Raw genomic sequence first — 27,492 nt, 5'->3', positions numbered from 1 at the left:
TTAAGAAATTGTTATCCCCAGCTGTGGGTAAGGAGTCATGGCAGAGGGTGAAATAATTTGTGTGAGATCACACAGCTGATCAGGGAAAGAGTCCAGATTTGAAGTCGAAGGGAGTGTGAGTCCCCAAACCATGAAGCTAGACTGCCTCTGTTCACTTCACCCACCATATCCATTGCCTGTCTTTTCTCCCCTTTATTCCATTCTCCCTTTCATTCTATATCCAGGTACTTGTCTTTAAAACCTACCACTTGGAGTGAGCAGAATTCCAAGTGACCAACATCGAGAGTGGTGTGCTTTGGAGAACAGTTGAATCATATATTATAGCAGAGAAGGTGCCTTTGATTTCTATGGACAGAATTATTTTGCATGCTTAATATGTGGCCTGAAAAGCGTGTTCTTCAAATAACCTACTGGTGTTCAGTGCAGACCTTTGCTACTTAAAGTGTGGCCCCCACTGCCCACCTGGGAACTTCTTAGAAGTAAACGCTCTCTGGCCCCATCCAGACCTACTAAACTGGAATTGGCATTTAAGAAGATACCTGGGTGATTCCTGTACATGCCATTGTTTGAGACAATAACTAAATTTTAGGAAGATGAATCTAAATGCCCACAAAGCGTTCAAACATGAGGTGGTTTTTCTCCACTCTAGACAACAGGCTCCAGAGTTCATGCTTTCATCGTGTCACTACTCTCAAAAATGACACCAAACCAACCCCTGAGAGACGGCTGAACTGGACAGACTGGGAGTTCCTCCGTTGTTGAGAACTCACTACAGCATGGTGCTTGGGCCAACTGCCGTAAAACAATCTACTTGTCTAAGCGCTGTGGCCCCACGTCTTTCTCTTCAAAGAGCATTGCATTGTTTACACCTTGACGGTCTTCCTTGTGCTCCATATTTGGCTTCTCTGCCTTCAGTTCTTTTCTTTCTTTTCTGTTCCTTAGTTCATTGGACCTATTGCTTCTTCTCTGCAAAAACAGTTTCTCCTCGTCTACACCAGTCGTCAGCAAACTTTTTCTGCAGAGGATGAGACAGGGAATACTTCAGCTTTGGAGGCCACATTCCATTACAGTGTTTCTCCTCCTTCTCTTCTTTCCTCAACATTTTTTCTTCTTCCTCCTCTTCCTTCCCTTCTTTTGTAACCCTTTAAAAATGTAAAAGTGATTCTCAGCTTGTGGGGTGGGGCGTCAGGCAAAAACAGGCCACGAAGCCTTTTTGGCCCACAGGCCTGTCCCGACTTTCCACAGGGCTTCCCCGCCCCCCCCCCCCCCCCCCCCCCCGAGATCCAAGTTGCTCAGGATCCTAGAGTAATTCGAATAATGAGGATGCTTGTGCCGGCAACAGTCACTCCCAGGGACTGCAGCTTCCCGGGGGGGGGGGGGGGGGGGGGGGGGGCTTTGCCTGACCCCACGGAGGTCTGGGGAGATCAGCGTTGCCCCTTCACCACGGCACACACGGGAGTCTGGGAGGGCTTGCGCCGCACCGGTTCTCCACCCGCTGTGGCAGCGTCACCCCGTGGGGCTACTGAGCTACTGGTTGCCAAGGCCACGCCCCAGGGATGCGGAGTCGGTAGGTGTGACCTGGGGGCCCCAGGTGATGCCAGTGCTGCAGGACGGAGAGCTCACTCTGAGAAACACTGGTTTACAGGTAAACCTTAAACTCCTTACCCTAACACTCAGAGCCCCACGCAGTCGAACCCCCGGGCTGTCTGGTTCACTTCACCATTCGCTCTGTTCCTGGATTTCTGGTCTGCCTTTGTATGGGGTGCCTCCTCTGCAAGGATCTTCGCCATCTTTCCCCGTCGCCGTGCTCGCTTCCTCCACGGGTCTGCACATTTGCCAGCTCTCCCAGAGAGCCTTTTCTCATTTCCCTGGTCAGGAGCCTTAGACCCTCCTCCAGGTGAACTCGGAGCTTCCACCCCTCCCTGCCTGAATCCCGGAGCTCCTCTAGTCATACAGCTGTCAGATTTTAAAGTCAGGATGCCCTGAACCTAACACGCGGTAGGTGTCCGGTAACTATTTGCAGAATAAGTAAATATAATGAATGAAGGCAGGAAGGAAAAGTTTGTATTTGTTCGTCTTACGTGTTTGATATGTGATCGAATTAATCCTTTTCAGATAACATCTCTAGTTAATTCAATCAAAATGAGATGCACTCGTCAAGCACTTTAGATCGACATAATTCTAAAAAGCCATTTGTGTTTTTTCTCAGAGCAGGCACAAGGGGAGTGCATTAATTCTTAATTAATACTTAATAGCTACTAAAAGCAAACCTGAATTCTATGACAGAAACATTAGGATCTCCCCATCTGTCTCCTATTACCCTTGGGGAGATGGGTCTGCTGGTGCAGAGGTATATTAATTGTAGCTAATCTTACCAGATTTGCTAATCTTACAAAATCTTACCAAAGCTCACATTTCCTAGGTGATTTCAAATAGCCTTGATGATTAACAGTGGCAACCATGCAAGTTTGAAGCAGGAATGACCTCAATTCACAGTATGTCTTTGGCGGCTGGTAGCTGTTGACCTTAACATTTCCTAACCTCTCACCATGAAGACTTTGGCAAAGTCAAATGGCAAGATAATAAAGAATAATATTTAAAGGATCTGGACGGTACCTGACATCCTGTTGGCCCTCAATTAACATAAATTAATGTTATTATTTTTATATTAATCCATTTACCATTATTTCTTGTTGGATTTTATGTGAAGGATCTGAGGCAAGAAATATCTCATCCAAGGACTGAATTTGACCCTCAATTCAATTTCAGACTTTGCCATGGTCTCTGTGATCTTAGACAAGCCTCAATTTTCTTATCTATGAAATGGAGATGTAAGAGTACCTATCTTATACCATCATGGGAATGATGAAATGAAATGGCCCATGTAAGATGCTGGGAATATTGACACAGATTTTTCCTATACTGAAATAGTATGAGCTATAAAAATAAGAATCTACCAAGGTTCTCCTTTAAAGGAATCGTCCTCCTTTAAAAAAAAAAATTAATTCATGATTATAGTTGCAAGAAAACAGCATGGTTTTAACTTCAGTAGCAATATCCTAAGAGTCCACATGATGGGGACATTTCTCCATGTAAAGAGTAGGCTGGCCATTCTATAGTAGAGGATGCATTATGTTTAATGTCCTTTATGGAGGACAGGCAAGGCAAAATATCTGTGCTATAGATAGAGATAGATGGAGATATAGATTGAAATATTAGTGTATACATCTATGGACAGATGCTTATATTGATGTGTATGTTGATATAGGTCATGTAGACGTTTAATTCTAGGGGAAATTTTTTAATGCAAATATTAAGAAAAATATCAGCATAAAGATTAAAATAACAATAACCTTTAGACTTCCTAAATGGCTTGTTAAATAAAACACATTATTAGACATCCAGGTGCACTTAGGAGCAACAATAGCAGTTTCTTAAAAAAGAACTACGGGTACACACACCCCTGCACTCTCCACAGATCTCAGAGAACCTTCATTAGCAAAACAAAAAGGTCTTTCTTTGGAGGAAACAAAAAAAGGAGAGGACCTTTCATAATGAGGAAATTGCCCATAAACAGCCACGTCCACTAAATGTGGTAAATCAGATGCAATCTAGAAGCCAAGTGGGTCAACATTGAAACCATAGTCTTTAAACCCACCACAGAGAAAAGGGCTGCTAGAAACAGCCCTGGTGCCAAAGACACATTCAGATGGAGATGACTTGGCAGCCTGGGCAGGAACCTACTAAAAGCAAGTTGTGTGGCCAGGGACCCTGAGGAAGAAGGAGCTGGCCTTGCCTCTAGCTCAGCCCCTGGCTGCCTTTCTCTTCCCACCTCCCGCCTGGCTACCGCCAGCTCTTCGCCTTCTGTCAGGATGTCCTCGCTTTCTTCCTCTCATCTAGTTTATTCTGGACATCTCCCTCCATTCTCACTTAGCCTTTCCTTAACAAAAGATAATATGGAAGTGAGAATTTAGGGAAGTATTTCTTTAATAGGGTTTTAATTCTCTGTTCTTTAATAGCAAATGGGTTACACTTATTTTCTCTTTCAAACAGTTCCCTTTCGGGATGCCTGGGTGGCTCAGTCACTGAACGTTTGACTCTTGATTTTGGTTCAGATCATGATCTCATGGTCTGTGGGTTTGAGCCCCACATTGGGCTCTGCACTAACAACACAGAGCATGCTTGGGATTCTCTCCCTCTCTCTCTCTCTGTCCTTCTCTCTCTCTTTCTCTGTCTCCAAATTAAAAATAAAAATTTATAATAAAAAAGTTTCCTTTTTTATATCAGTGCAATTATATATATATATGCATTTGCATACATATTTTTTATATATACATGTGCATATGTACATGTATACACTCATGTGTAAATTCTTCACACACATTCGTATATATATTTCTCAATGGAAAATATTTTAACTCCACATTACACAATGAAAGGAACAGGTTTGTAAAAATTAATAAATCAATAGGAAAACAAGCATGCAGATTTATTTATGACTTAAGTAAAAATTTATTGATTTTGGCAATTACATTTTCCCCAAAATAGCTTTTGGGAGCTTATGGTGACAATGTCTAATTTTTTAAAACTTCTCTGCCCATACTGTAAGAATTATTGTTCTTCAAAATCTCCTTTAGATATCAATTGGTTCCAATTAATATTTGTTCCACTGAACTGCTTCCCATGAAAAGTCTGTTTAGACTGACCATGAAAATAGGTAGCTCAAGCTTGGCTATCCTATGAGAGTCCAGGATAATTGTACTAGTACAGTATAGTTAGTAAGTATAATTAATAGTATAATTCCCATCTTAGGCATCACTGGTCTTCAGATCAAGTTTTAATTTTTAGACTACTAAGTGTTCTCAAAAGCGAATAAAGACTTCAAACACTCGCAAATATAACAAATAAGTGACAATTTCAAAATAGGAAATCTATGTTCCGTTAAGGCAACAGAGGAAAGATGAGAACATCTGGTAATGTAATTAGTATGATTAGAGAAACACATCCACGGAATTTATGCTTCGGGGGGAAATGTAATGGGAAAACTTGCCCATCTATTGCAATGCCTTGACAAATGCCAGTCTCTTTAAAAAATAAAGAAGAAAGAGATTCTCCTGTAATTATTAAAGAGATGGCCAACCATCTATGAGTTTGTTTTTTTTTTTTTTTTTTTTTTAGGTTCTTATTGTTCTGTGGCCTTGATTCATATAAAGCCATGTTATATCTTTGCTCCTGTGGGTAGAACAAGGTTTCTGGCTAGGTCTGAAAGTTAAACTAACAAAGACAGAGTAATAGGAAAAACGCATACAGATTATTTAATCCGAGTTTTACATGACATGGGAGCCTTCATAAGGAAATGAAGAGCCAATGAAACAGACCTGAATATTGTTGTGCTAGGACTGAGGAAGAATGGTGTGCCAGAAGAATATGGTAGGTTAAGGAGAGTGTAGTAAGGGTAGTAAACTGGGGGAAACTTAGCGAGGCTTGTTCAGATTCTTCTTTGAATCCCTTTGACTTCAGAGACAAGGGCGCTCCTTTCTTCTGGGTATAAGGCACCTCTCACATGAGGGTTTTATAGACTGTTTCAGGGAGAAGGACAGAGGGAAGGTGACCTTCCTGCGTCTGCCATTTTTCTCAAGCTCCTTCAGCTTACAATACTCAATATGCCAAGGTGCCATACTTTACAGCAGTGGGACCTGAACCCCATCACTACTCTTGAGCAAAAAAAGGTATTTTGAAATACCAATAAAATTGATTCCTCAGTTAGCCTGAGGAGAGCAGCAGTTAGAAGGTTCTCTTTGGTTCCTCATTAAGTAGGATATGGTTTTTTAATGCCATAATATCTATAGTTTATTCCACAATTATGCATTTAAGTTCTATGGTAATTATGCTTGTTTATATTATTTTTACTTTGGGGGCAGAACAAATTTGGGAATGGTAAGGAAAAATTAGAATTCTTTAAATCCTGGGGACAGTGGGGCACAGAGAAAGGGAAAGGTCATGACAAAAATAGTAATTTGTGAAATGACTTTTCAATTTGTTAGAAATCAAAGAAAAGAAACGACCGAAAAAGATCGATGCCTTGTTCTTTAAAAAAAGTTTGTACCCAACACTGTCATAAACTCAGCAGTTCTCTCCTACTTTTCAGATATTAAAGATTGCTTTTTTCAAGTACAGATTTAAACATAAAAACTATTTTTAAGTGAGTCACATAGTTTAAAAAGAATTTCAAATGTGCGTCTTTTATTGGTTAAAGGTCATTTTGGTTTGAGGACAATATCAAAGAATTAAGGTAGAACTGAGGTGTTTCTTTCCATTCCAGCATCATTGACAAACTTTTCCCCTTATGCTTTAGGTCTGACATGTAGAAAGTTTAGTTCCAAAGCAATCTACAAGACACTATAAAAAACCGCAAAAGCCAGGGTGCCTGGGTGGCTCAGTTGGTTAAGCGTCCTACTTCAGCTCAGGTCATGATCTCGTGGTTTATGTGCATCAGGCTGCATCAGGCTCTGTGCTGACAGCTCAGAGCCTGGAGCCTATTTCAGATTCTGTGACTCCCTCTCTCGCTGCCCCTCCCCTGCTCATGCTCTGTCTCTCTCTGTCTCTTAATAATAAATAAACATTAAAAAAATTCTTTTTAACTGTAAAAGCCTCTGATTTCTAAGGAAGATGGGCTTTTCCATCTGAAAAACTGTCACAACTTCTCAAAAAGATCATCAGCTAGTAGAAGCGTTTTGTTGGATTATTAGTTCATTTAGGGCCATTTATTTTCTTCAGACTCCAGTTTCCTGATCTATAAAATGAATCCTACTTGTCATACATATTTAATGTGATTGTAAACTGAGAAACAAAGGTGAGGCCACTTTATTAGTTGTAAAAAACTGAACCAATATTAAGTGGCAGGGCGGCAGCAACAATAAAAGCCTTTGCATTTTTATAACTCAGATGCGTGAATACCTGGTTTGTATGTAGCAGCTTATCAAGACATATTTGTGGAACTAAATTCCATCAAGACCAATGGATTTGAAAAAGAAAGAAAAGAATAAATACATATGATGGAACTTGAAAAGAAACAAAGGAAATATATGTCAAAGCCTCTCCCTATTGTAAAAGAAGGCTCAGATTCCAGAATTAGAAAAACTAAAAATAAATTGCTTAAAATTTACCCAAATTCAAGATCTCCCTTTCAGTAGTAGAGAAATAAATTACAACAAAAAGGAAGAACTTGGCAAAGAGCATAGCATATATACATTTTTAAAAAATATATAAAACGAAGGAACAGTTTCTGAAAACGTAAATATTTGTGTATAAAATATCTAAAGCGCTTCAGAAAGCAATCCAGGAGGGCGATGGTGGTAGTGGTGGTGTTTGTTTTGTGTTGGTGTTTTTCCAAGCTCACACAGGAGCACAGCACTCACAAGTCAGCTGCTGGTTATTATCAACCCATTTTGCACCTGGTGGAGAAAAAGAAAATAACAAAGTCCTCCAGAACACTGTGGAGATGCTCCAGAGGCTTTCATACCACATCATATCAATCTTTGTAAAGGGAAAAATCTGGTATGTATCACTTAATAGCAACAAAGCATGTGTGCTATGAGAGAATAAATTATCCAATTAGTGATTTGTGGGAGGAAATTTTTCTTGGAAGGACTTTAAAATCTTAACAACAACAAAAAACACACAAAACCACCACAAGAACAAACAAACAAAAAAACGATCACCATTTTTTAGATCATTTTCTAAGGAGAAGTTTTAAAAGATAAACATAAATGGTTACAATGCTAATGCTGTTACATTCATACATACACGTGTGTAGATTTCTAACTAAAACACTTTTGTTCTATTGACTATCATATAAGCTAAGCATACAAAGATACCCTTTTTCTCTTCTGATCCCGTTTGCTTTTAATGCGGCTGCTTTCTGTCTATTCCTGTCTCTTGTTTTCTCCTTTGCTGCTTGTCGGTAGTTCCTGAAAGAGAATCAGAGAGGAGAAACAGATCTTAGAGTTGGAAGGAGCCTCAGAGGATCATCTGATCCCCTCCTCAGATCATTCTCTACATTTTGCTGTTCAGAAAACTGGCTCCCAGAGTGATAAAAGGGCTTCCCCAATGTCACGCAGCTACGATAAAAGAGGAGATGCCACCCTGTATCACATCGCTGATTCTATTTCCTTCCAGGAACTTATCACTATCTGAAATGATCTAATTTATTTATTTATTATTATTAATAACTTGTTTATTAATTTATTTGAAGACTCACTGACAGTCTTCAAACACTAGAGTATACATCCATGAATTTAAGGACCTTAGCTATCTTATTAATAGCTGTATCCTCAGCACTTAAACCATGTCTAGCCTGTCATAGGCATTCATATTTATTGACTGATAGACTAGGACATTGGTCTCTTGTTTCTAGAGTATACTTTTATAAATGGTACGAAATTATCCTATGAAAAATACTATAGAATAATTAAGGATATCTGAACTCATATATCTAGCTACAGGTCTATCATAGACATTAACCTGATTTATGCATTTTAAGTAACAAAGATATCTAGTGAGTATTAATGTTTTCAACTGCTTGACATATATTGAATAGTTTCTACTTTCTTTAGATACTCCGGGGAAGAATAATTTCCCCGAATTCTGTTTGGGAAACAGTGCTGGTTGCTCAACTGATATCCATGGTCACTTTATAACTTACAAAGAGAACTTTGATTGAGTTGGAAGGTGGCAAGGTTCCTGGTTTAAAATATTTACTTTCTCCAACTCCTTTGCATCAAGGAGTGGTCTCGTGACACAGCTCTGATCCATAAGACATTAGCTGGGGGGCTCTGGGATAGCTCTGCTTCTCTGCTAGATTCTTTGCCTTTATCTTCCCAGTCTTCTTTTTGCTCAGAACAGACTGGATGCCTGTAGCAGTAGCTCTCTTGGGACCGTGAATTTACAACATTGAGCATATTAAGGAAAATGAAAAGTGTCTGGATACCCACTGGGGTCTTGAGCCACAATTCTGGCCCTGGACATTTTATTGCATGACATACAAAAGCCTCTATGCTATTGTTTCCTGGGTTTTCTGTTATTTGCTGCCAAATGCTTGTTCTGAGTAATAACAAAGAATCATTTGCCAAACATACTTTAATATTCTGCTATTTCTAGGATTCTATTCTGGGGTTCACTGTGCTCATTCCTTCAAATTAGGCCTCACTGTTACTAAAAGTAAGAGAAAAGGGGAAAATGCTAAACCGTATTTTAGAGCAAGAAACAAAAAATGAAGATGAATCCAATACCATTTTAACTGACTTTCTCTAGTTTTTCTCCCTTGAGTTTCCAGGCTTCTTTGAGTTCCTTCCTTTGCCTACTTCTCTCTATACTTACGGTCGTCTCTCTTCCACACCAAATCTCTTTATATGCATAAATTGAGTATGAAATGCAATGAGGAAATTGGCTGCACCACCATGTGCCCACAGAATGAAGAGGGCTTGCAGTATAAATGTCGAGGGAAGTGCTACGGTCAGATGGTAGCCTCTTTACAAAATGCAATCAAGCACCTATGCATTCATGTAGATTATTTCATTTAATTCACACAACATTGCAAGCTAGAAACTTTACTCCCATTGCTGTGTGAATTATGTGGGACGCTTGCAAACTTTAGTACCTTAACTACTTACAATGTCATTTAAAACCAAAGATGCCCTCTATCATTGTCCTGAAACTCTTCTTCCTCTGATATTTAGTTTTCCAAAATGTTATGATGTTTGAAATCTAATAATTTTATCTCTTTAAACAGATTTCACATTGCAGCAACATAGACATTTTTAAAAATGAGTACACCTGCTGGAGCTTCGAAGACTGATATTTAGGATAAGGGACTTAGAAAAGTAAGGGCACTTCTTCTTCCGTCCTCCATATTCAGAGAAAGCAAATATTGAAAATTACATATGAGCATAAACACATTAATGTAATTAGGCATAATTTTCTATTATTCATTTTGTACACTGCTTTTAGATGTGGGTGAAGAAAGAGACATTTTAAATGAATGCAATAGAAGTAGTTTATTTATAAATTCATTAATCCATATTGCAACTAAATGAACTCTGCAATCCTTAAGTTATTTGCTGTAACAATACCCAAAACCAGTGTTTCCAAACATCATTCAATCATATATCACTTTTGTGATATTGAGGTACCAACTCTACTACAGTTAATATTTTTCTTTAAATTGATCTAAAATATACTTACACATTAAGCTTGCCTCATCTTAAGCAACAATAGCTACAAAATCATAGGCTTGGAGTGCCGATTATGTATCTTTTCTATTATGTATTTCTATTATGTATTATGACAGTATTTATAAAGATAAAAATAACTCATCCCTTACCAACCTAAAACGTTTCTACAATGTAGAAAACATTGTCATAATTGAATTAAAATTTAAAATGAATGTTGAAAACTTTCTAAGAACAGAACAGTCTGAGCATTTTGTTTTTTAAAAAGACCTTTACCCTGGACAGCTCTAGGAAGAAAAAGGGCATACACTATTATTGTCCACTAGAAAGAACTCTGGTCTAGAATTCTGCTCCACCCTGCCACACTCTATGCTTCAGTTTCTCATGTTTAGGGAGATTTTTTAAAAGCCACATATCCATCTGACATAACCTTTCTTATTCAGTATACACAATTAAAGAGGATCCAACAGCAAGGGGCCGGGATGATGAGAAAGGTAGGGAGGAACTGGTGGTGTTTCATCACAGAGACCAGGCCACTTAGGAGATGACATCAGAGTGTTGAAAGGCTGTGATCAAGGAGGTGAAGTACAAGAGAAAGAGTTTCACACAGAGAAGAACAGAGCTCTTTGGGTGGGTTTGGGATTCAGCTGGAGCTGTTCAAGAAGTGAGGGGATCAATCGCTGGTCTGTGATGTTGAAGAGGGTCATGTGCTGGGTAAGGCTTGGAGAGACAGTATCAGGTCCTTTCCCACCCTGCTAATAATAATAGGCACCAATGATTAAATGCTCGCCAAGGCGGACTATGCATTTTCATACACCTTATCTCATTTGATTTCCACAATAACCCATAGGGGTAGGTATGATGGTAACCATTTTACAAATGGAGTAACTGAGTCTAAAATATGATAGAAGTTGAATTTGAACTCAAGCCAGAGTGACTCAAAAAGCCCATCTACTAACCATTATGTTATATTATAAATGTGGTCTGGGAAAGATAAAGTTTTTGTTTTGTTTTGTTTTGTTTTGCTCAGAAAGTTTCTTTGCCCACTCGGCCAAACTGAAGCCAAGCCGTCTTCTTGAAAAAAAAAATTGTTGTAAACTGTAATTGTGTGAAAAGGAAACTGAAAAGCCATTGCCATTATCTCAGCTGGTTTCCTTCAAATTTCTGAGAAAGCCAACATTATTTCCCAAGGAAAATTTATTTAATTATAATCTCTGTTTTGAGAGTAGAGAACAGAATGGAAGAAACCAACATTTCCTAAGGAAAACTTATGCTTTTAATTTTTGTGTTTTTGTGTTTTTAATAGAGAACAGAAGAATCCAGAAGCCATGCTACTTATTTACCCAAATGATGTTACAAAATCAGCAAAAGCTTTGGTTTCTTTTGTTTGCCTGGATCCTTTTGAAAAAAAAAAAAAAAACAAAAAAACGAAAGTGTGTTCAAGGAAAGGGGAGGGCAGATTTTATTTTTTAAGCACCTTGGGGCGTCTCAAATAATCTCAAGGGGTATCGGAATGTTTTCCAAACACAAATAATTCAAAGTCATTTAAAACAAATCTGTGCCTTAATCATGTTTTAAGTAGAAAATTTAGGAAATCCAACAAATAGTCACAGCAGGTGGTCTAGAAACTCTGAAAAGTTTTGATTGAAACTGGCTTAATAACAACTACAAAAACTAAAACAAACCAAAAAGGCTGGGGGGCTGGGGGGGGGGTGGGGGGTGGAGGGTGGGGAGGAAGAGAGAAAGGGAGGAAGGCAGGAAAGAAGAAAAGGAGGAAGGAAGAAGGACAGACACTTGGAACCAGAGTACTCATTCATACTACTTATCAGTGAGTTTTGACATCTATGGTCTTGAGGAAATATACTGGGAAAAATTATTGTTATTATCTACTGCATTGTCTTATAGATCTACATATTTCTCTTAATCTCTATATTATTAAACTCACATTCAAAATTAAAAACAATACTTCTACTTCTTTGAATCTTGATATAAGATCCCACCAGGGATTTTACATTTGATTTTTTTTCTTCCCATCTTAATTTCCTCTTTACTGACATCTGAGAAATCTTGTCATTTTTTTCATCCATGAAACATTTGAACCTCACCAATATCATCAGTGTGGGAACCAAAGTGGCATGCCACCGTCCTCACTAAATTTGGTGGCATAGATACTTTACCTTGAAATGCCGTAAATAATTAATACTGTTCTGGAGGCCAGAACTTTGAATAACCAAAAGCCCTGTTCAATAAACATATACCGTCCGGGAAAACCTTACCTTATACTGATGCTTTATCGTCTCTGCCAGTTCTGAGAATGAGAAATTATCTTTCCTTTATTTTTATAACCTCCAGCAAAGTGGTTTGCTAGAGATAAACTCATAGAAAGTAGTTACTGAATTAATGAATGACTATATGTTTGAATTAATGGAATTTCTTATTTGATAATGGAATTTCTCATTTGATGATTTCTTCATTTGAAGATTTATAAAATACTAATGATTTCCTAAAATGCAACAGGAAATAGCTCATATTTCAAGTAACAAAAAGTGGCAGGGGAGATTTGGGCATATTTTATTTTAGATTTAGCATTTTTTTTTTCTTAATAGCTAGTGGAAATGATGGGAAATATATCTCTCACAGCTCAAAAAATGAGGAAAATTCTGCTGTCCTTTGTCCATTAACATGCTGGAGGAAAAAGGATGTTTAGCATCTAAAGACTCATATATTGAGATCTTTTGAATCAAGAAATCTGGCATTTCTTCATTTTGAAATAAACACTGTGGACCCCTCTGTGTACAGAAATATGATAAATGTAGATCTTAAAAGTTTTGTTAAACATTCTTCTGTAAGTTAAACCCAGACACACAGTCATGTCTAAATGTATTTAGCGTTTATTTTTTACTCTTTAAAGTGAAGCTATTTACATTTGACCTTAGAAGGCAAACCGCTTCAGTAGGACATCAGGGATTAAGCTGGGCAGTATTAAAGTTAGAACACTCACATGTATGCAAATGTCATTAAAAGGAAAAATCACCATAAAATAAATGTTTATTCTTTAATTGGATGTAATATCGAACAATCTGTATTTAGTTCTAAAGTTCAATCAGGGACAGCTTCCCAGGAGGTGTATTACTACTGTATGAGTGTGGAGAGAAGAGGTGGAGAATGCTTCTGGAAGTCAAGGAGTGGCCTTCCATACGATATTCAGAAAAGTTAACAGTTCAGTTATTCCCAAGAAGCCTTCTTGCTGCAGACCCGTAATTAATGGTCCCACTGCTCCTCTCTTTCGTTTACACCTTCTTCTTCTTCAGGGAATGCTGATTCATTCTGGCCCTTCAGATGCTTAACTCCTGAAATTATAAAAAATTCTCTATTTAAGTGAAATTTATTTCTAACAGGTTCACTGCTTTGCTGCAAGAGATGAAGAAAATGAGTGGAAAGTATTCTCTGGTGTATATGTGTTTTCTCCAAGAATTTCAATAATATAACCCTATGTAAACCTTTTAATTCACTGAGAAATAAAAACACACCCAGACAAATTTCCATTCGAGACAAGCTCCCTTTGTAATTATATCTTCTCCATGAAGAATTGCATCACAGCCTATTAAAAACCTGTTAACTAAAAATCTACTCACAGACTCTTATTGTAATTTTCATATATCATTTAGTTCAAATATTTGTTTTGGCATCCCTGAAATCTAGTACAATGAGAACCATTGAAGAAACCCCTAGGAACAAAAGGGATGTGTGTGCCGTTTCTGTACCTTGTAAACAACAAAAGAATCACGATATTGTTAGTCTCCTTTAGGAATCAGAATATACTCCTTTTATTACAAAACATCTGTACACAAAATTCTTCAGTAACTTCCCCCACAGCCCACAGAGAGGCAAAACACTGGCACCCCTCTCAAGGTACACAGGCTTATATGATCCAGCCTCTCCCTACCTATGTGGACTCATTCCTTCCCAGCCCTTCTTGCTTCCCCTTTCACAGTAATTTAGGAGTTAGGAGTTAGCAACACTAATCTCTTCCACATTCCCTGATCACTCCAGGCTCCCTCAAGCCTCCCAGCTCTTCTCGCTCTGTTCTCACTGCCAAATAGCTTCTTCCCACTCACCCACCTGATAATCTCCCACTCATGCCTCCGCCTCAGCCTGCCTCTTCTGTGAAGGCTCCTCTTATTTTCCAAGCGGACTTGGCTAGATCTTCCTTATATTTCACTACTGCTCTTGGATCATTTTCTCTTGTATCAATTACCTTATAGAAGTGATTTGTTTACATATCTTTCTCATTAGAGCAAACTTCTTGATGTCAGAATTATGTAGTTTCAGTTTGGGGTCCCAGGCACGATGCCTGGCAAATAGTTGGTGCTCGTTAATACTGATGGAATAAATGACTGATGTAGTTAATTAATAAACAACTTGGCATATGTCTTGGCATGTTTTTCTTTCATAATTTCAAATTAATCCAAATTTTGAGTATTAACCAGAAGGCAATTACCACAACCATAGTCAATCTACAAAATTACCTTTCATTTCACTTGGATCTGTTCTGTTAACACATAACAGCTGACACTTCATGCATTGATACTTAAAATGAAAAATTTTATACATCTTTCATATTTTAGAAAATTGGTTTATGAGATTTTTCTAAGTATTACTGAAAAATATTCCAGTTAGAATTGGTAAGTGAAAGGAAGTCCTTGCTCTTGTTTCCTATGAAACAAAGAAACTCAAAAAAAAAGTGTAGATTTGCATGCACTGTAGTCAGCAAGCCCCAGTGTGCTGTTTGGCAAAGAATGACATCCTTGGGCTTGGTGGATTTTCTTGCAAAAATATTTGATCAGTTGTAATAATATTTAAATACTTTCATTTCATCTGTAAACACAGATCACTCACAATTCCTGTTGACCCAAAACTGAAGAAAGAGAGACACTTATTATTAACAAATGGAACTTATTTCATATTATTACAAATTACAGGGTGGGATGAAGAGGTCTAAATGTTAAGGAGAAGGGAAGAGAGTTCATCATTCAATCGGCATCCAATTAGTTACTCTGCTAGAGTCTTATATACCTGAGTCACTAAACCTCACAACTCCATGACGATACCTGGATGGTAAAATTTAGACTTGAAGAAAGTATGTGATTTGTTCAAGGTTGTAAGGATAGTGTAGTATATATTTTTTTTACTGTTTATTCATTTATTTTGATTAAAAGAGCGAGCAAGCAAGCATGAGTGGGGGAGGGGCAGAGAGAGGGCGGGTAGAGAGAGAATCCCAAGCAGGCTGGACCCTAGTGTCAGTGCAGAGCCCAGTGCAGGGCTTGAACTAATGAACCATGAGGTCACGACCTGAGCCAAATCAAGAGTCAGATGCTCAACCGACTGAGCCACCCAGGTGCCCCAAGGATAGTGTAGTTTTAAGATAAGTTATGACACATCATATTCCTGCAGTATATACTGATTTACTGAATAGATGAATAAGTGAATGAGGCATAAGGTTTCATTGTCAGGAGACCCTAATTCATTTTCACCTTTAGCTTTTTGGTTGCTGACCTAGATTTTCCTATCATTCTCTAAGATTTATTGTAGATTTACAGTACCTATTAACCTGGCTCAGACAATATTGGGATTTCCTCTGAAATATTAAAGAACAGTAATCTATCAGCCACCTCTTAGTCCCCTGAGCTGAAATGTCTGTACCTCTCTGAGTTTGAAAGGTTCTATTAACTCCAGAGCTCATCCCTTTCATCCACAAGGTAACTACAGAGCAATAAAGTTGTGTTCAAGACTACTTTCTTTAAATTAGGGTTAATAGCTTAATGGAAACATTGATTTGTTTATACAAGGGGCTCAAACATTAAAAAAATATGGTAACCAAAAAAGTCCAACTTACTAAACCATTAGTCAATCACTTCCCTTACTTGAGTATAGACCTACTTGCTTATCCTGATCCACATTTATTTTATAATAATGGTCACAAAGTTATAATGGGAAGCTTTTTTAAAAGTAAAATCACTCGGGCAAACCTTGGAAGATGCCTTTCTTAGCCTTTTTTCAGGTGTGACATTAACTATTTCTGGGTGAAAGATTTGGTGAGGCAGGAGTTGATAACATACGAACATCTCCACAGAACTGACACATTCTTTGGATCTCAAAGCAATTTACATTCATGTCATCTTTCCCTTGGATAACAGATAGTTGGTTAACTTGTGCTTTGAATCTTTTCTCCTATCAGCAACAATTGTTTGCTTATCCATGCAGTAACACTAAGATTAAAGTGTGAGGTCCATGAGGACTATCTAATAATTTCTTTCTCCCTACTCTCTCCTCCTATTCCCAAACACATATATACTTTGTGCTTACATTTTCTTTAAACCTTCGTTTAATATTAAGGTCATTGTAGAGGTGGAAGAAAATAACTTGGGCTGAGGACTTGCTAAAAAGTTCTCAGAGCCTCCTCCTCTGCCAAATGCTAATAAGCACGTATTTAAACACCTTGTCGGCACCAGCAGACTCGGCATGGCGCGGCAAAGAGTCTCCCGGAGCACACACAGACTCAGCCAGCCCTGAGCACAGGCAGAAGGCAAAGCGACCCCCCAAAACACAACTGAGGTTCTTTTCTCCATGTAAGACCAAAATATGCAGTATGAACGCATGAAGGAATGAAGAAAACAGAGGGTGAGTAACAGAAGGAAAGGAAAGGAAATAAATGTTGCCCCAAAGAGGATATAATCCCTCTGGTCTTCTCCAGTCTATAGATCAGGTGAGTAAATGTGAGTCGGATGAAATTGTAAAGCGACTGAGTGAGGGACTATGAATAATGAATCCACAGAGGGAAGCTTCTATTTGGCAAGCCACAGGTCAATATGTTTACCAGTTAATTTGGAGTGATGGAAGGCAGGCTAATTATTTACATCTGTAGACGACATAACACTTAGAGGAAAAGATGGCATAATGAAAGACAAAACTAATACTCCAGAAGCTTTCTAAGAGCTGGGAAGAAGAGGCTGATGGGAGGAAGATTCAGGTCAACAGGGAGTTTCATTTTTAGAAAGATTACATTGCTTCTGGGGGTTGCTTCTGGGGCACCTGTGTGGCTCAGTCAGTTAAGCCTCTGACTTTGGCTCAGGTCATGATCTCACAGTTCATGAGTTCGAGCCCCACACTGGGCTCTGTGCTGACACCACGGAGCCTGCTTGGGATTCTCTCTCTCTATCCCCCTCCCCCACTTGCCTGTTCTCTCTCTCTCTCTCTCTCTCTCAAAATAAAAATAAGATAAACTAAATAAAACAAAGAGGGGCACCTGGGTGGCTCAGTCGGTTAAGTGTCCAACTCTTGGTTTCAGCTCAGGTCATGACTCATAACTTCATGGGTTCGAAACCCACATTGGGCTCTATGCAGGCAGGGTGGAGCCTGCTTGGAATTCTCTCTCTCCCTTTCTCTCTCTCTTTGTCCCTCCCCCATTTGTGCTATCTCTGTCTCTCTCAAAATAAACAAATATACTTAAATTAAAAAACATATATTGAAGAAAAAATAAAAAACAAAAATAATAAATAAAATTATGTTGCTTCTAAAAAATACAGAATGAGGGCAGCTTCAATTGATTATAGTTAGGGGTTTAAGGTGACCACAATTCCAACATGACCCAGTAGAATCATCTGTTTAGGGACCAGGCTCTTGGTGGTGTCAGCACAGCATTCCTAACAGCAATCAGTAGTTTAATGAACTACTTCCCACCCGTGGGTTGTCAGACCTTTTCTGGAATATGCTGCCTAATTGTGAGCTCTCTGTTTCAAGAGTTCCATTAACTGAGATTAAAAGTAGTCTTATGAAATCACTTTTCTAGAACAATTGTATCTGAAACTGAGTGCCTGGCACACAGAAAATTAAGAGAGGACAAAAGAGGCTGCCTTTGAATTCCTAAAAGACTGGAAAAAGAACTAAAATGTATCTATGTAGCTTCTGAGAGCAGAAATAGGATCAGTAGCTGACATTTATGGGGTAGGGGCAGATTATAGTTTAGCAGAAAGAAGAAAATCCTAAACTCTTTATGTATGTCCAGCAGTAAACATGTGAGTGAGCTCTCATCACTCTGTGGGTTCAAGTCTAACCTAAATGTCTATCTCTGAGAAGAGTCATAGAAGGAGGCCGGAATTGTGGAGCAGGAGGGACAGACATCCTCGCTGGCCTTGAGACACTAGTAGTCCATAAAAGAGATCTCTTCTACTGAAAAATTTGCTCTGCTGTGAGTACTTTAAGTTACAAAAAAATAATTATGACTTCTAATGACATAAATGGCCCAAATCCACATTTTAAAACTAATTCACATTGAAAGTAGCAAATGGATTTTTATTTTATTTATTTATTTATTTATTTATTTATTTATTTATTTATTTATTTATTTATTTATTTATTTTAGCCACATACTTTAGACCTTAAAAATCATTCTAAAGTCCTCTAGGGAATATGTGGGAGGATTTTACAGAGCCTCTGACCCTCTTGGAATTCTATTTATAGTCGTATTTGTGCTTTAGGGGGGAAAAGGCCCATGGTTTTCAGTAGAATCTCAGAGGAGTCTCTGACCCACAAATAATTGTGAGCATGAATCCAGGTTTAATCCCTTTAGTTTAAAGATGAAGGAACAATTTCAGATGGCAAAGTGACTTGCTTAAATTCACACAGAAGTCATTGGCTGATCTGAGACACAAACCTTGGCCCCTAAATCCTACTGGGGTCTTTTCATCTGGGTCACCAAGACTCAATCTTGCCCTGTCATTGACTTTTCCCAAGTTAAAAACTGAAGAAAAATAAGGGGACAAGATCACAAGGCCCTTTTCATTATCACATTCCTTGAAAGGACCTTACATAGCTGATAGAGTTAGATGTAACTGTTCAGTCTGTTGTTGTTGTTGTTGTGGCTGTTTTTAATGGAATTTAGAATAAAAAAGATGTAGAATTTAATCTCACCCAGGAACATTCCCAGAACAGAACCAAGTTACAAATAATGTTCAGAATATTACAAAAAAGACAGCCTTTCTCTCTGCTATGCTCAAACCTGATACAGGACTCTGGGAGACACAAAAAATATATCATGGTCTAGTCTGGCAGATGAGACAGTAATCATCAAGCAAAATGAGTTAAATATAATAAAGTAATAAAGCACCTACTGTGTGTTGACCATGGGAGAGACACAACTACAGATTAGATGGGGATGTAGGTCAAATGGTGACGATGTATACACACATGAAGTTAATCCTGTGGATATGTGTTATGGACCAGTACTACAAATAAAACATTTGGAGAGTTCTGCTATGAGAAAAAAGGGCTCCAACTTGGGATATATAAATCTGGAGAGCTATTTATTGAGGAATACACTGGATAGAGTAAGGGAAACAGCAAGTCTGAGTTCTATACATGAAAACTATTTGCAAAATACAATTAACAGCCATTCATTTTCTGAAGGCCTACTTCAGAAAAATCTCAAAAGACTGTCTTTAGTGGCCCTAGAAAGATGATTTTCTAATGGTTCCTTGTGTATTGACCCTTCAAATTTTATCAAAATAATCATACTAGATATATTCAAGGAATGTAAGGTAACCTATAATATGCATAGCAGGGCCCAACATACCTCAGGATGAAAATGTGCTGTTTCCCCAAATGCTTTTGCATGTATTTTGTTAATCTTCTTGTCATTCACTTATAATGCACTGCTAATACAGTAATACACTTAGGGTCACAAAGATCAAGAGACATATTGATTTCATTCCACAGCTAAATGCATATCATCTCCTGAATTTACCTTAAATCTATCTCTTTCTACTTTATTTGAAATAAATTACATACATGCAGCATAGTTAATCTCTATTCTGAAATGGTGACTGGTCAGTTAATATAAACTGCAAATCAACACATGATCATTTCATTTGACACCCTATTACATAGGGAAGCATTTTTCTGGAGAGGAATAAATATGTGATATGCTTCTCTTTCCATCATACATGGGAATCGGGGTGGCATGTTTATGTGATACTCATAACTATTTGTAAGTATAATATGTCTTATGTGTAATTTTACTATGATGTATTTTACCAAAGCTGTTGCCCAAGAGTAAACCCTAGGTAAATGATTTAGCAGTAAATACAGAGAAGAAGATAGGGGAGGAGGTATACTTACAGACTGTTTGTTAGAAGTGTGAATTCAAATAATATCTTTGGGGAGCAGTTTAGCCTTACTTAAAATGTAAAGTGCCCACATCTTTGCAGTAAGTGTGAGGTGGGGGCCAGAATTTTGCAAGAGTCCTGCTACTCAGCCTAGGATGAGAATCACTTTGATAGCCTGAGTGTCTCTTTTGCCCTCTACAGTCAAGTGCCCTTCTAATACCCCTTTTTGATTCTAAGCTAATGCATTTCCTATGAACTCAGAAATAGAGTTAAATTTTTAAGCCTACATATAATGGAGCTAAATGTGTTGAGCAATTTCACTTTAGAAAGGGACAGAATGGCTCCCTAGCTTGCAAGACTTGACTGCCATTGATTGAACACAATAGCATGTCTAAAATAAAGAATGCATCACTCAGCAGGAGTCAGTGGTTGGCCCTGAAAGCACTAAAAATAAAATAATGAAAGGGGAGTTGCATTTACAGCTACAGAAGCTAATGCTGTGTGTGTTTTTTAAGAATGCCCACAGGAGGATGTCCTGTGCTGGCATTTTAGAAGGCTCTGTCTTCTAAGCGGGGTACTTTTCTGTTGAAGCAATGATCACTATAGGCTACCATAGCCTGATGCCAATATATGCCCAAACATAATCAAATCATCTGGCTCTGATTCTAATCTCACTGAGAAACCTTGTGACAACAACAGAGCTTCCTCACAAGGAGAAAAGACCCTGACTGAACTGAAAGAAGGTAGGAGTGAGTTGTGAAGCTAAGTGGGAGAAGACCGTCCCAGGCAAATGGAACAAAAATTGTAAAGGCTTTGTCTCAAGCATGCCTGCTGTGGTCAAAGGACAGCAATGAGCCTGGAGTGTCAGGAATGAGGTAGCAGTAGGAGGTAAGCTCAGACAGATGAATCCAGGCAGGGAGGAGGAGGAGCCTGACGATGTAGGAAAATGTAGGACCTTGTAGGGGATATTATGAGCATTTTGGCTGTTATTCTGTGAAGCTACTGACAGATATTTTTGTTGTGTTTGTTTGTTTGAGTAGAAGAGTAACATGATCTGATTTGCATTTTCAAAGAATAACTCTATGGTCCACGATATAAAGAGTTTAGACTTAGATGTCACCACTCTATTGTAACAAGTAAAAAGCTGAACAAGCTAAAAATCAACAACTCTTACATCTACCATTAGAGAAGTAAGGACACAAAGCAAACCACTGCCAAAATATGGAAACACAGAAAGGTGGATACAGAAAAACACAACTTACAGGAGCAGAAACCCATGCAGGAAGCACTGCCAGGGAGGAAAACCTGAGCTGTACTGGATGAATGGCTGAGTGCTCATTGTGGACAAGATGGACAGATTAAAAACTCCAGGGGCAGGAGCGCAGCCATTTAGGGCCCTCACCTTTTTGTGAATTTTACCTCCTGGAGCTCCACTAGATTCTTGCAATAAAAAGCAGAGAAAAAAATCTCCTCATGCTTTTTAAAAATGTTTTATGTTTATTTATTTATTTTTGAGGGAGACAGAGACAGCATGAATGGGGGAGAGAGCGAGAGAGAGGGAGAAAGACAGGGTGGGGGGGCCCGTGGGGGGCAGAGAATCTCAAGAAGGCTCTGCTCCCATCAACACAGAGCCCAAGGCAAGGGCTCAAACCATGAGATCATGACCAGAGCTGAAACCAAGATTTGGACATTTAACCGAATGAGCCACCCAGGTGCCCCATCCTCTTGCTTTTGACAAGGAAGACAAATAGTGGCCATTTTCAAAAACAGAGCATTCTGTTCTTCTTAACAAGGTCTGCTCTTAAGAGGTTTTTACCAGAGCTTAACCTTCTGGGGTTATCAAAGACTAACATACTTGGGGGTAGGGGCAGCAGAGAGAAATACCTAATTCCATTCCCTTCAGCCATCGTGTTCTACCTAAGTGGGGAGGAAGGAGACTGAGGTTTAAAGTCCAGAGGCACAGGCTCACTAAAAGGTTGAAATCTATTCATAGACTATAGAACACTTCCTCCCTGCCCCTCACTACCACAGTACTGAAGGTCTATTTACCACAGTTCCTTTTACCCAATACATCATGTTCACCTTTCCACAAAAATTACAAGTCATTCTATAGGCAAAAAACACAGTTTGAAGAGACTGAATAAAATGAGAACCAGAGTCAGATATGATAGTAATGTTGTAATTATCACACCAGAAACTGTGTTTTAAGCTATAATTAATACACTAAGGATGTTAATGGAAAAAGTAGATAACCTGAAAGAACAGATGGATAATGTAAGCAGAGAAATGGAAATTCTAAGGAAAAATAAAAAAAAGAAACACTAGAGATCAAAAACACTGTAACAGAAACAAAGAATGTCTTTGGCAGGCTCATTAGCAGACTGGACATGGATGCGGAAAGAATGTCTGAGCTTGAAGATACGACAATAGAAAACTCCAAAACTGAAAGGCAAAGAGAAAAAGAAAAATACAAAACAGAAAATTCAAGAACTGTGAGACAACTACAAAAGGTGTAACATACTTGTAATGGGAATACCAGAATGAGAAAAAAAGAAAGAAAGAAATAGAGGCAATATTTAAAGACATGACTTGAGAATTTCTCTCTAATTAATGTCAGACACCAAATCATACACCCAGGAAGCTCATAGAATTCCAACACAGGATAAATGCCCAAATTACTACACCTACAAATACAGTAGTCAAACTACATAAAATCAAAGATAAAGAAAAAAAAGGAAAAACACAGGAAAACAAACAAAACAAAAGAAGAAGAGGAAGAAGAAAGAAGAAGAAGAAGAAGAAGAAGAAGAAGAAGAAGAAGAGGAGAAGGAGGAGGTGGAAGAGGAAGAAGAAAGAAGAAGAAGAAGAAGAAGAAGAAGAAGAAGAAGAGGAAAAAGAAGAAGAAATAAGAAGAAGAAAGAAGAAGAAGAAGAGGAGGAGGAGGAAGAGGAAGAAGAAAGAAGAAAGAAGAAAGAAGAAGAAGAAGAAGAAGAAGAAGAAGAAGAAGAAGAAGAAAGAAAGAAAGAAGAAGAAAGAAAGAAAGAAAGAAACCCTGAAAGAAGCCAGAGGAAAAAAACATGTTACTCATAGTGGAACAGAGATAATAATCACATCCAACTACTCCTCAGAAACTATGCAAGAGAGAAGAGAGTGAAGAGTAATATTTAAAATGTTGACAGAAAAAAAACCCAGCAACCTACAATTCTGTACTCTGAAATTATTCTTCAAAAATGAAGGAGAAATAATGACTTTCTCAGACAAACAAAAATTGAGTGAAATTTGTTGCCAGTAGACCTGACTTGCCAGAAATGTTGAAAGAAATTCTTTGGATAGAAGGAAAATAATATAGATCAGCAACATGATCTACATAAAGAAAGGTAGAGCATCAATGAAAGAATAAATGAAGGTAAAAAAACCTTAACTTCTCTTATTCTTAATTGATTTAATAGCAGATGTTCAAAATTAATAATAGCAACAATGTATTCAATTATATATGCTTATGTATATATATTATATATATATATGTTTATGTTTCTTATATATAAGTGAAATGAATGACAATGATGATTTAAGGTATAAGAGAGAGGAATAAGACTCCTGCATTATTTTTATAAGGTATACTATCTGTGAAGTAGTATAGTGTTATTTGAAAGTAGTCTTGGATTAGTTGTAAATGTATGCTGCAAATTGTAGGGCAACCACTAAAAATTTTTTTAAAAAGTATAAGTGGGGTGCCTGGGTGGCTCAGTTGGTTAAGTGTCTAACTCTTGATTTCAGCTCAGGTCATGATCTCGTGGTTTGTGAGTTCGAACCCTGCATCGGGCTCTCCACTGACAGTGTGGAACCTGCTTGGGGTTCTCTCTGTGTGTCTCTCTCTCTCTCTCTCTCTCTCTCAAAATAAGTAAACTTAAAAAAATAAAAATAAAAAACAAAAATAAAAATAAAAAGTATACCCAATAGGCTAAGAAAGGAGAAAAAATGGAATGATACAAAACGCTCCATTAAAACTACAAAAGGCTGGGACACCTGTGTGGCTCAGTTGGTTAAGTGTCCAACTTTGGCTCAGGTCATGATCTTGTGGTCCATAAGTTTGAGCCCTGTGTGGGGCTGTGTGCTGACAGCTCAGAGCCCGGAGCCTGCTTCAGATTCTGTGTTTCCCTCTCTCTCTGCCCCTCCCCAACTCGTGCTCTGTCTCCCAAAAATAAATGAAAACATTAAAAAAAATTTTTTAGAAACTACAAAAGGCAAACAAGAGTGGGAGACAAAAATAGAGACAAAGAACAAGGGCAACAAACAGAAAGCATGCTTTTTATTAATACAAGACCCAACTATAGATTGTCTATAAAAAATTTACTTTAAATAGATCAGGTGCCTGGGTGGCTCAGTCAGTTAAGCATCAGACTTCAGCTCAGGTCATGATCTCACAGTTCATGAGTTCAAGCCCCACATCAAGCTCACTGTTCTCAGCACAGAGCAGCACAGAGTCCACTTTAGATCCTCTATCTCTCTCTCTGCCCCTCCCCTGCTTGTGTGTGTGCATGCTCTCTCTCCCAAAAATAAATAAACATTTATAAATAAATAAATAAATAAATAAATAAATAAATAAATAAAAAGACATATACAGATTACAAGTATAAACGTGTGGAGAAAATATATTTTGCTAACATTAATCGAAGAAAGCAGGAGTAGCTATATTACTTTTTTATCAGCTAGACCCAAAGATCTGACCTTTACTGCCCACCTGCTTGTACTCGTCCACCTTTGTCCCACACTTTTCCTTAAGCTTTTTTCCCCAGCTTGTCTCTAAACTCAAGCAAATGGAAAGTGAAATCACCCCTTGAGGGATACCAACTGCTCTTAACAAGACCTCCAGTTGGCCCAGACCACTCAGACCAGTAAACCCACCTCAACCCTGCACAGATGGACCATGGAGTGAGCTCTAGAATATCCGACAATTACATTTACCTCATTATAATACTAAAATCTCCACCCAAGGAGGAGTATAAGCCTCATTTACATAACATACAATGTATATATAGGCATGTTTCACAACCTTATGCTTGCCTCTATATATGGTGACAAGGCTCCCCCTTTTAAATATTTATCCTAAGTCTAAATAAAAGGAACCCATCCACCCTTGTTCAGGGAGTCACGGCCTTGAAAGTTATTCCCTATGATCTCCTTATTTGCTGCAAAAATAAAGTTTACTTTGTGCGACATTTCCACCTGGTGTATCTGTAACTCACAAGGAGCGTACTCACTTTGGTTTGGTTTCACTTTCAGACTAAACAGACTTCAAAGCAAGGAAAATTATCAGAGATAAAGTAGAGCATTATACCTGACGGAACTACAATTGACATAAAGCCCAACTCTCTATAGTCCTAATGCCTAAACCTAGACAAGTAAACACAACTGACACAAAACTTACAACCATGAAGATGGCTTTCACATAAAACTTTTAACCACATTTCTTAAGTAAGCTTCAACATTTCCTGAAAGATATACTTCATTTTCCTGTTTCAATCATTCTTAATTTTTTCACTCCTAGAACAATGCCTTAACATCATAGATGCTTAGTTCATTTTAAGTGAAGAACTGACTTCAATCGCACTTTCATTAAAAACATTTCCTATTCAAAGATTAAATAATTTTCAATCTAGCCAATTTTTTTTCCCCCAGATGAATGAACTTCTTTTCCACCGACTGAACTCACATCTTCTATGATAGAAAAAGTAGAGTGTTCTTGGTCTGGAGTTATTTTGTTCTTCTCAGTTTCCTATGCTTTTTTAGGTTATCAGTCTAGACTCACTTAGCAATTATTATTCTAAAATTCCACCTAGTTCAAGAAAATGTGTAGTAAATCTTAAAGATGGAAACAAGAAATGGTACTTTCCCCAGTATACAATGTTGCTCTGATCACCAAACACAGGTAATTAATCCCATTGGGCATATGGCTTTTACAACAAATGGATTTAATTATTTTGGTCTCCTCAGTGTTTCTCTTGTTACTTAACATTTTCTTTTATTGGAAAGTGATAATCTTGATGAGTTGATAGTTCACATCCAGTCTCAAAACTCTGCTCAGTTCTCTCTATATCCTGAGGCTGTTTTCCTCCACTTTGTCTGTGGAGGGCCTCAGCTCAGTTTGCTTCTCATTATGCAGCTTGCTGGCCGCCAGGAAGCTTCTGAATGACGAGATTGTTCTGCTGTTTCATCCTCTGCCCGACCCAAGGACATGCAGTTCACACTCCGAGCCTTGCAACTGTTTTGCTCTGACCCTGCTTTTCTGTTCATTTACCATTGTTCTGTTAGCCATTCTGGTTCATAGCCAGTGTAACTCTCGGACCATCCCTTTAAATAACAGCAATTCTTTGTATTGCCATGGGGCTCACTGACCTACTTTCTTCTTTGATTTGCTGCCCTACAGTTGGTCTGTTTCACTTGTCTCCCAGATGTAAAATCACAGTATCTCTTCTTTTACATAGATCTTTAGCAAACTCTCCCCGGATGAACTGATACCATTTTTTTTCTTATGTCTTCTTAAATATTGATTTTATTAAACATACTTGATGCAAAGGAGCAATTGTACACTCAAGTTCTACAGGCAGTAGCAATTTTACATAGTTTACATGACGAAGAAAAATAATACATTTTTTTGCTTAAAATGATAATATTCTGTTATTTCTACCTTATGATATTCAAATGTAGTAGCTAGGGGGAAAAAGCATTTACTTACCTAATTTCCTTAGTTTCTCAACACTTACCTGAAATTTTTTTTTTCATTACCAAAATTGGAACCCCCAACTCTCTCGAACATTATAAATCAATTACTCTAAAATCTTGGCTTTTGAATTTGCAAATTTCTCTTTAAAAAGGTAAACAATCTTATTTTCAGTGTACAAACATTTCATTCAACTTATAAAAATGTATAATTATCTTCTAAGATTATTAATAAAAATTAACGTATGTTTTTTCAAAACCCCATGTTGAATTTCATTTAAACCCGCAGTTGGAGAGGAAGAATTCTCTTGAAGTATGTTTATGGCTTATCACACCCCCAAATGATGTCAAAGCATTTCAGTTTGTTCCCCAAATTTGCT

At 38.0% G+C, this 27,492-nt stretch overlaps 1 protein-coding gene across 2 annotated transcripts in view; it reads right to left on the bottom strand.

Annotated features, from left to right (window-relative positions):
* Window positions 1-13,265: 13,265 nt before the first annotated feature.
* Window positions 13,266-27,492, bottom strand: part of PPP1R1C (protein phosphatase 1 regulatory inhibitor subunit 1C) — a 117,745-nt gene continuing 103,518 nt past the window's right edge. For both annotated transcript variants that reach the window (XM_015087398.3, XM_015087393.3), the window contains exon 6: window positions 13,266-13,579. In XM_015087398.3, the coding sequence (XP_014942884.1) occupies window positions 13,565-13,579 (15 nt within the window). In that variant the 3' untranslated portion in view covers window positions 13,266-13,564. The remainder of the gene's footprint in view (window positions 13,580-27,492) is intronic.

The sequence above is a fragment of the Acinonyx jubatus genome, chromosome C1 (assembly GCF_027475565.1).
Source record: "Acinonyx jubatus isolate Ajub_Pintada_27869175 chromosome C1, VMU_Ajub_asm_v1.0, whole genome shotgun sequence".
Lineage (NCBI taxonomy): Eukaryota > Metazoa > Chordata > Mammalia > Carnivora > Felidae > Acinonyx > Acinonyx jubatus.
Note: the sequence above shows the minus strand (reverse complement) of the source record. Positions and strands in the feature narration are given on the sequence as shown.